Genomic DNA, 10,111 nt, shown 5'->3' with positions numbered 1-10,111 from the left:
AGCTTCCACCACTTTGTTGTAGCAACTTTGGCACACTTATCCCACTGGACATGAATCCGAAAGCAGAAGTCAGCCACCACGAGCTTATGCTGAGGGACAACACTCTCTAGGTATCACCTTACAATCCAGGCGCGCCCGCCTGTCTTCTCTTCTCGAGAGGATGAAAGCAATCTGGCTAGAGTGTTGACCACTACTAAAAGTCAGTAGATGTGATTCTCTCTTTCTAAAGAGGGTGTTAGCTATGATCAAGCAGTAGGCTAGAGCAAAGCTTAAGACATCTTCTCCTTGATTCTTGATGCCATAGCCAAAGCCCCCATGCACCCCTTCAAAACCTGTGTTAGATGTACCCACGTGGCAATTGAGGTATCCTCCTATGAAGAGCTTCTTGCCAATAGGTACACTCCTAACCATGTCCTCCAGGCCTTCGTAGCACCCCTCTTGGTGTTCTCATTGTGGTCCACTTTCGGGGCATACTCGTTGATAACATTGAGAATTAAGTCCCCAACAACCAGCTTGACCAGGATAACCCGGTCCTCACGTCTCCTTACGTCGACAAAACTCCATACTTGAGGCTATTGTTGATCAAGATGCCTTCTCCATTTCTGTTTGCAGTCGTCCTCGTGTACCACAGCTTGAAGCCGGTATTCTCCACCTCCTTTGCCTTCTGTCCCCTCCATTTGGTTTCTTGGACGCAAAGGATATCAACAACTCTCCTCACCGCTGTATCTACTAGCTCCCGAAGCATACCTGCCACCTGTCAGGGGCCATAAGGTCCAGCTATCTAAGTGGATCAGCTTCCTTACCTTTCGCACTCGCCGAGTCAAATGCGCAGACCCTTGCTCATTTTCCACCACACCCAAGCGTTGATCTAGTGGGCCACTAAGGATGCGACAACCCGATCCTTGCTCACTTGCCACCGTATCCAGATCAAGATACGGCACGGCACCATGGGTGTGACGGCCCGGCCCTTCCCCATTTGACGCCACACCCGGGTTCTGATGTGGCACGTCGCTGAGAGGGTTACGCCCCAACGAAAATCTTTTGGGTTTCATCTCCATAAGAGTGGCAGAGTTTTGACGTTGGCTCGCCAAGCCTATCACAACCCTCATTTACCCAGGCTTGGGACCGGCTATGTTGAGACAACATAGGCGGAGTTCAAATGAACAAAATAAACATTGGGAAAAATATTACTTAGTAACAAAAAGGATCAGAAAGGTTCTCTGTTTTCGAGTCAAACGACTAGTCGCGACTAGTCGTCGACTAGTCGACAAGTCGTTACATGAAGGTCGACTCAACCTGTCGACTCGAATCATTGGATGAGTCGATCGACTAGTCCCGACTAGTCTCGACTAGTCGCAGTTTTTGAGGCGAACGACTCGTTCAATCTGTCATGAAAGAGAAGTTGGGCAGAGAAAATGGAGCAGGGAAGGAGGGGTGGCTCCAGGGAAGGATGGGGGAGGCGGAGAGGAAGGGGTGGAGGCAGAGAAGCCATGGAGGAGGAGCTGCAGCAAGGCCATTGCGGCTGTCGATTCGTGCCTGGGGGCTGGAAGGGGAGCAGGTGAGAGAGAGAGTTAAGACGAGAGTGGATGGACGGTGAAGATTAGAGAATATGGATGGTCCAGATTGAGCTAGGCAGGCTAGGGTTTCATTGGGCCTTACTGGGCCAATATTGCCGTGTGGGCCAGTATTGAAGGAAGATTGGAGCGTCTGGAAACCTAGATCGAACAGTTCCAGCCCCCCTCCCCCGACCCAGCCCTCTTCTGCAGCAGCCGCCGCCTGGCTTGCTGCTCGTCCCCTTCTCCCCTGGTTGCTGCTGCCTGCTGCTCATCCCTTGGTTGCCGCTGTTGTTGGGCTGCTCCTCCCATCTCCTGATGGCCTTGTCTTGGTTGGTTGCTGCGACTCCTCCCTTGGTTGCCGCTGGCTGCTGCTGGTCTGCTGCTGGTCTGCTCCCTACTGCTTAACTCACGTCGACTCATCGCATGTCGACTCATCGACCATGAGTCTAGACTAGTCACGACTAGTCTAGAGTCGCCCCCCCTGAGCGACTCGTCGACTCATCGACTCGAAAACCTTGGAAAGGTTTGATTTCATGTACTTATACAAAGATGCGGACATCCCAGTTTAGTCGGCAGACAAAGCAAAGCAAAGTTTAGGAAGTTCTCAAAGTACATATCTAAACAGCAGCAAGAGAGTGTAAAAGAAAATCCTGTATTGACTGTTTATGTATTTACATATATATATATATATATATATATATATATATATATATATATATATATATACATACATACATATATATACACACACACACATATCCAGATCTCTGTTTTCGAGTCGCTCGACTAGTCGTCGACTAGTCTATGAGTCACACTGGCAGGGTCGACTCAGCCTGGCGACTCGACTCATGGGATGAGTCGAGCGACTAGAGCGACTAGTCTCGACTAGTCAACGACTAGTCGTGTTTTCTGGGTCGAACGACTCGATTTTTTTGGGTCCCACCTGTCATTTTTTTACTGTATCAAACCACCCCCCTTGGAAACCTAGATCGAACCTGTTCTCCTCCCCCTGACCCAACCCTCTCCTTGGCAGCCGCCGCCGCCCATGGTTGCTGGCTTGCTGCTCCTCCCCTGGTTGCTGCTGGTGGTCTGCTCCTCCCCTCATCCCCTGGTTGCTGCTGCTGGTGGTCTGCTCCTCCTCTCCTCCCCTGGTTGTTGTTGCTGCTGCTGCTGGTGGTCTGCTCCTCCCCTGGTTGTGCATGAACAAGGGTGGCTGTGCATGATGAAGAGTTGAGGGCTGAATTGGAAGCACTCAAGAACAAGGCTGGTTTTATTGTACCTACTTTCTACTGCTTAACTCACGTCGACTCGTCGCATGTCGACTCATTGACCATGAGTCTAGTCACGACTAGTCTAGGGTCGCTCCCCCCGAGCGACTCGTCGACTCAAAAACCTTGATCCAGATGTGTAGTAACTAACAACAGTCCGTGGCTATGACAATGCAAAAGACAGTAAGGCAAAAAGGCAATGCCAATCCACCAAAAATAATCATAACACGAGCCTGTCCATATAATATAACAATTAACTCTGGCACTATTACCAACCCTTACAAAAAAATCATTATTGCCAATCACCTTTTCTGGATATTCCTTGGATTGAAGCAGCAATGAAGTTATATTTCTAGAGCACTCAGGACTAAAAAAAATCAAGCAAACCACATATAATGTAGATAGGAAAACATGTACTATAAATCTAAAGCTAATTGGCACCTGAAGAATTAATTGATCAACTGGAAGGTTGACATCACCGTATAAATATAAGATTGAAGTAGTAAGTGGTAACTTGCCGCCGGTTTGTTTAATTGTTGTGTTTTTCAAGGCTTGATTGCATGCCCCATCATTGCACATAATAATTACATAAAAATAAATGTTATCCTAGGCAGGCCTACTTAGCAATATATGCTATAACTTACTGAGCATATCAATGATTTTAAACAGAGACGATAATAAATCTTAAACCTACACTTCTTGCATATGCATCGACACCCTAAATCACCGAGGCCACCAGCTAGCCCTAGGCATGGGAGTGGTCACCAAGTGCTTGCCATTATCTCGCCCTTTTCAGATGAAAGCAACACAGGTATATATACTAACATCATACACCCCGTAGGGAAAAGGCAAGCGTGACTGTACTAGATAATAGTCAGATTATTGTAGAGTCCCAGCAGAAGGGGTCTCGCTAATGCTCCAGCAGATAGCTATGCCAACTTTGCGTGGCGGCGAGGGCGCAAACTTTAGTGGATGCTGCCACAGGGAGGCGCTCAGTCTGCAAGATGAGTGGCCTTGGGGAGGCAGAGCCGCAGAGGCGGCCTCCACACAGACATAACCCCAACAAATTGAAGGCCTGTTGGAGGCTGGGGTGGCTGCCGGATTGAATTCATCGCTGGTGACTGGAGATGTTTTTCTTGTCTTCTCGAGGGAGGCTGGGATACAGAGGAAGAGATGGACTGCGTCTGTTGGAGAGGGCGGATGGTGAGGGCGCCTCTGCTACTTCATCTGACGGCAAAACATGCATCATATGCAGATCAGACGGACAGAAATCTCTAGCTGCTAGGATTAATGTGGAGCCTCCAATTAGTAAATAAGTATATAAGATTGATCCTTGTTTCTTGTTTTTGCATATAACTGAAAAAAGAAAGTTAAGATTGATCCTTGTTTCTTGTTTTTGCATATAACTGAAAAAAGAAAATTCATTTAACTGAAGCAAATCATGCGACTCGAAAGCTTAACCTCATTTCTCTTCCACCTCAGGGGAAAAAATCAGCTCCGCATCGATGAAGACACTGGTAGAGCGCTACAAGATCCCAGTCGATGGCAAAGCGCACCGTGCAATGCATGATGTGACCGCCCTGTGTTATGTACTCCAGAAGTTGACGTTCGAGTTGAAACTAACCGTTCCACAGCTCCTTGAGAAGTCGTTCCGGGTCTCTGATATCACGACAACACCCCCTAAAAAATGACTGCTAACACCCTCACCTGAACAATATCTAGAAACTCTGGATTATTTCATTGGCATTGTATTACAGAGCCTGTTATTTGCAGACCCTAGCTCTGATTTCTTGCCGTTTCAACAACAGAACAACAATACCTTCCTTATTGTTACATTGATATTTTGGTCAGTACAGTGCTCAATATTACTAATACTTGCTGGCCCTGTACACCATCTGAACCATTATATGCACGATGCTAAATTCAGAGCTGCGGCATAGATTCTGTGTGATGTCCAACGGTGACCGAATGCAGTGCTCTTTACTGTTTCTTCAGGAACGCTCTAAACGAAATGAAGCTACTCTAGTTTTTAGCAGTAACTGGGAGAAAAGTCGGTTCTACCCCCTTGTTGAGTTGAGCATGCGCTGCACAAGGAAGGGAAATCTGGTCATTTTCACTTGATTCATTTCTACGCAGCACTGTTTCTACCCTTGTGCAGGAGCTGGTCGCGTCAGATAAACAAGAGAAAAGTCGTTCCTGCCCTTGGTCTTAGTGAGATGAACGGCGGCTCTATATAAGGCAGGGCAATCAAGTCACTTCAACCTGTCTCTCAAGCAGCAACTGCTTCCCTCCAATTTCCTTCCGAACCCGACAGGCGACAGGCAACACGAAGGTAACCGCCCCCGAGCTTCTCATCGTCTCGCTCTCTGCTACCCTGTTCGCAGCTCGGGCTCTCCAGTGGAGGCCATGGAGGGGGAGCTCGGGTACCTGTCGCCTGCGGGGTCGTCCTGCGTCTCCACCGAGCGCTTCGGCTGGTCGCCGCGGGAGAAGCTGCTCGACTCCACTCCCTCGTCGCGCGTATCCGACGGCCGCGGCAAGGGAGGCCTGCTCCGTTCGTCCACATGGGGGCCATCACCGACGGAGACGCAGCTCCACTCGCCCTCATCGTGCGTCTCCGACGGCCGCTACATCTCGCCGCTCCGCATGTCGGCGGAGCAAGCGAGCGAGGTGCACGAGGCGGAGAGGCTCCTCCGCGCGATCGCCGACCGCTACGACGACTGCTTCCTGCGCCTGCGCGACGCCACGGCCGAGGTCGCTGACCTCCGCCTCGAGCGCCTCCGCCTCAGAGCGGAGAGCATGCACCTGTCTCTCCTCCTCGAGGAGCTCGAGGCCGATCAGGGGAAGCGGGCGATCGCGCCGGCTCCGACACCACCGCCGAAGCCGACGGAGGAGGTAGCAGCACGCGGGGGCGCGCCGAAGAGCATCTCCATCCGTTCCAAGTGCTACCTCTCGCAGGCGAAGCAGCCGCGGGGCGAGGCAGAGGCGCAGAGCCTCCGTGTTCGTCCGCCTCCTGCGATCGAGGTAAGCCCGCAAATCCTACTGCTTACGAATTCACTGCTTTATTCCGCCGTGAATCGCTTTGTTTATCTGCTCGGAACTCGAAAATCTGCGCTGAATTCCTCGAACACAGCTCAATAGTTCCAGTTCCTGCAAAATTCGTAGTAATCGTGGAGCAAATTTGTTTGTGATGCAATTAGATGGTGAAATCTACTAAACCTGCGATATTAGACGAGCTCTGGTAATACGATGCTCTATTTGTAATTTGACGATAGCATCAAGCAACGGAGTATGTTGAATTAGCTAATTTTGTACTCAGATTCGTCATACTCTGCTTTCTGGTTCCACTACAGAGGCAGAGCCGCTTGATGCAGTGAGTCGAAGTCGCTTAATCGAGGAGAAATTAGGCTTATGACGCAATTATATGGTTAGCAGGAAAGTTTAAACCTGAAAAATCAGACGAAACTCTGGCAATATGACGTTCTATAAACGATTTGGCAATTGCATTCAGTATCAGGTTGTGTTTATAATTAGCAAATTTTGTAGTACTTGACAGTTGTAGCTTTGAACCTACATAGTGTTGGCAGTTGCTTGATGAAGTAAGCCAAACTTACAACTCGATATTTTTAATTTATGCTGCAACTTGATTAGGAATTTCCTATGTTAAGTTGGAACCACACAAATTCTTATCACGTCATGGCTTGCTTGGGATTCAATTGCAGGAAGAAACTGTATTGAACTTGCTTAATTTTTCTTCAGAAATAGTATTGCATCGGCTATTTGTTGGCAATTTCATGTTACAAAGTCGTCATTAAGCGAAGAGATAGGGTATTGATTTGGCTAACTCACGAAACTAAACACTCAATTCGAGAAATTTCATTGGGAATTCATATCCGTATGATTGATTTTGTAATGGGGAATGGTGATTGCAGCAGGCAGGGGAGGACGAGGCGAAGGGGGATGGAGAAGTGGTCGAGCTGGAGGCGTACAGGCAGGGCACCCAGAAGACGGAGCTGTGCAACAAGTGGGAGGGCGGCGCCTGCTCCTACGGCGGCCGGTGCCGGTTCGCGCACGGCCTGCAGGAGATGCGCCCCTTCATCCGCCACCCGCGCTACAAGACCCTCCCCTGCCAGATGTTCGCTGCCGCCTCTGGCTGCCCCTACGGCCACCGCTGCCACTTCCGTCACTCGCCAGCGCCCACCGCCCAGTCCTACTAGTCCGCCGCCGCGGCCACCAACATCAACTGCTCGTCGTCTCCTACTGCCGTGTACTGGCTTCCTCTCCTCCGACCTGCCTTCCTCCCCTCATTGCCTGCGCGCATGTCTGATGCCTTCATCAGGGACTGCTTGCGTGTGTCATAGAATCAGTAGTAGCATTACGCATTGAGCTCATTTAATCAGTAGCTTAAAGTTTAAAAACAGTTATTAAAATCAGTAGTACTAGCTTTTTTAGAAGATCTAAAATCAGTAGCTTATAGTAAGATAAAGCGATCTGCTCGTTCAGGGCAGGAAAACAGTAGTGGCAGTGTCTTGCTGGTTCAGGGCAGGAAAACAGTAGTGGCAGTGTCTAGCCAGTGATGGGCCAAATGGGCCGTGCATGACTTGTGTGAGCGTTGGGGGAAAAAGCTACTGCAAGTGTATCGTCGGTTCGTCGTTATCTTGTTGATCAGAACTAGCCCAGATAAGCTTTGTATATATGGTGGATGGATATTGGAGTAGGCCCAGCATGCCCAACATTTATATGCCGAAGTGTTCTTATGTTTCGAGAAAGCTATTTTCCGACCATTCTGATTTTTATTATAGATCCGAACGGTTCGGAGTCATCGGTTTTCGATCGTGCAGTCTCGCGCGAGCCTCCCATAATTCCGGTTTCGGGTGTCTCCTTAATTAACGCGATTTCAATTGCGGGGTTTATTAATTGACTCGGTTTAGTCTCATGACTCTTAATTAGCACGATTTAATTCCCTCATATCTTAATTAGCATGATTAATGGGGTCCTAATTACGTGTACTGCCATTTAAAGCTAGCTTTTTCGTTTTAAGTAAAAAAACTGTGTGCATGGGACAGGAATCAATCTCTTCCCCTCATCATACGGTACATGCAAGATTAACCAACTCAGCTAGCAATTGGATGTGTATGATTCCAACTAATATTTTACTTGCATAGACGTAAACTCTAGTTTGTTTTAATTTGGTCCTTTTTAATTGTACACATTTCTTAAAGCCCAGACCTTCATCCTTTAGCATGGTAACACACGCACATCAGAGCTGATAATTCACGTACAAACTTCACGATAACTTTTTGAGCCGGGGAAAAAATTATTGAAAAATACTCCAGTAACTTATGTGTAAATAGCATGATAATATATGCACACGAGGGCTCATAACTCATGTACGAACACCGTGATAATTTTTTTGACCCAAGCGGAAAAGAGTTGTTGAAAATATACACGGTAACTTCTGTGCAAATAGCGCGATAACACACACACATACAACAAAGCTGATAACTCACTACAAACACCACGGTAATTTTTGACCCCCGAGATAAAAGTTTGTTGAAAAACATAACCCGACAACTTCCATGTAAACAATATGGTAATATACACACAACATACTTGTTAACTTACTCAGTGTAGACGTGGTGATTTTTAACCTGGGTAAAATGTTATTGAAAAATAACCCCTCTCCCGGCAACTCATGTGTAAATAACATGGTAATATACACCAATAGAGTTGATAACTTACTTCACCCAGGCGTGGTAACTTTTTTTACCCAGGATTTTTTTCCTTGAAAAACACTCCTAACCCTGGTTATTCGTGTGTAAATAGCAACCATTTATTCTACTCACCAACAAGACATCATTTGATAAACAAAATGATGCATAGTGATGGTCGTCGAATGAACTGACGGGTATGTTTGCGCCTCCATAGTATGGTGGTGGAGGGCGAAAAGTTTTCCGATAACTTCTGTGCAAATAACATGGTAATATATGCCTAGCTGAGTTCATAACTCACGCAGAAACATTGCAGTAACTTCTGTGTAAATAGCAAGGTAATATACGCAGAACAATGCTGATAACTCACGTACAAACACTACAATTACTTTTGACTAGGTTTTTTGAAACATAATCTTGATAATTTGTGTAAATAACATGGTAATATTTGACCGCATACCTGATAACTTACGTACAAACACCAAGATAATTTTGATCCGGACAAAAGAAGTTGCTGAGTAACATAAGACAAACATATGACAGACATAAACTCACATAAGACAGACATAACAAAAAACAAGTTTTCAGTTTTCACAAAGGATTTGTATGTGACAGAACCATTGTCAAAGACTATACCACAAGAAAAGCATGAGACAACACTAGATAGCCATCAGTGTTAAAGAAAACATGCAACTAGATTATTGACTCTAGTGCAAGTGGGAGTCTGTTGGAAGTATGCCCTAGAGGCAATAATACTATATTATTATATTCCCATGTTCATAATCTAGAGTTTATATTCTATACTATAACTGCTATGATCCTAGAATATGCGATTCAGAGGAAAGCTCATATGCACGTGTAGACGATAAACAGTAAAATAAGATTCCTAGTCCCGCCTCTAAGACTAGCTCAAGTGTTGTTGGTGATCACCTTTTCTGGATCTTGAGATATCGTTAAGTGTAACGGTAGTCTCAAAACAATTTTGAGAGTATGACGTTAGAAAGAATGATCATATTGAATCGACCCAAACTTATTTGTTATACTTTGAGATAATATCGTCATAAGTCAATTGCTATAACACAGAGTGTTAACTTGTGATTTTAGTTCCTTAGACCATGAGAGTATCGTAGTCACTTCTTACCGTACAATGAAAATTGGGGTTTCTCAAATGTCATCAGTAACTTGGTGATCATAACGACAACTTAAAGGTTCATTGAAAAGTTTGACAAGGGACACGATAGCTCGAAAGTGGAATTTGCTCCTCCGACGGCGGAGATATATTCTTAGGGCCCTCTTGGTGTGATGGCATCCATCGTCATCTGGCAAGACACAGGTGACTTCGTCACGGGGATCTAGAGCACGACAACGAGAAAGAAGAACAAAATCGACAACGAGGAGACCCGTATAGTAAGCATGTGTTTGACTCAAGAGGATACTAATATATCTCACCTTGGGTTTTTAAAAGTACCAACAAGCAAAGGGAACATCATAAGGTAACCAAAGGTTCTTGAATGTCATTCGTGTGATCATAGGGATCGATATGGACGTCCATGGTTCCGCTATCGGTCATTGAACGAAG

General features: G+C 46.4%; 2 protein-coding genes across 3 annotated transcripts in view; both read left to right on the top strand.

The window, feature by feature from the left end:
- The window catches only part of LOC119296361 (pentatricopeptide repeat-containing protein At5g50990-like), a 14,183-nt gene extending 9,474 nt beyond the window's left edge, over nucleotides 1–4,709 (top strand). For both annotated transcript variants that reach the window (XM_037574760.1, XM_037574761.1), the window contains exon 4: nucleotides 4,307–4,709. In XM_037574760.1, coding sequence (XP_037430657.1) covers nucleotides 4,307–4,515 — 209 coding nt within the window. In that variant the 3' untranslated portion in view covers nucleotides 4,516–4,709. The remainder of the gene's footprint in view (nucleotides 1–4,306) is intronic.
- Nucleotides 4,710–4,803: 94 nt separating this feature from the next.
- Nucleotides 4,804–7,540, top strand: LOC119296362 (putative zinc finger CCCH domain-containing protein 21). Its single transcript, XM_037574762.1, has 2 exons — nucleotides 4,804–5,845; nucleotides 6,754–7,540. Exons 1-2 carry the CDS (start codon nucleotides 5,231–5,233, stop codon nucleotides 7,036–7,038), a joined length of 900 nt encoding a protein of 299 aa, XP_037430659.1. The 5' UTR covers nucleotides 4,804–5,230; the 3' UTR covers nucleotides 7,039–7,540.
- Nucleotides 7,541–10,111: the final 2,571 nt, after the last annotated feature.

The sequence above is a fragment of the Triticum dicoccoides genome, chromosome 4B (genome assembly GCF_002162155.2).
Source record: "Triticum dicoccoides isolate Atlit2015 ecotype Zavitan chromosome 4B, WEW_v2.0, whole genome shotgun sequence".
In the NCBI taxonomy this organism is placed as follows: domain Eukaryota; kingdom Viridiplantae; phylum Streptophyta; class Magnoliopsida; order Poales; family Poaceae; genus Triticum; species Triticum dicoccoides.
This window is presented reverse-complemented; position numbering and strand designations above follow the sequence as displayed.

Coding starts and splice junctions, on each gene's coding strand:
- LOC119296362 (XM_037574762.1), top strand. CDS start 5,231: ATGGAGGGGGAGCTCGGGTACCTGTCGCCTGCGGGGTCGTCCTGCGTC. Junction 5,846..6,753: donor GTCCGCCTCCTGCGATCGAG/GTAAGCCCGCAA, acceptor TGGTGATTGCAG/CAGGCAGGGGAGGACGAGGC.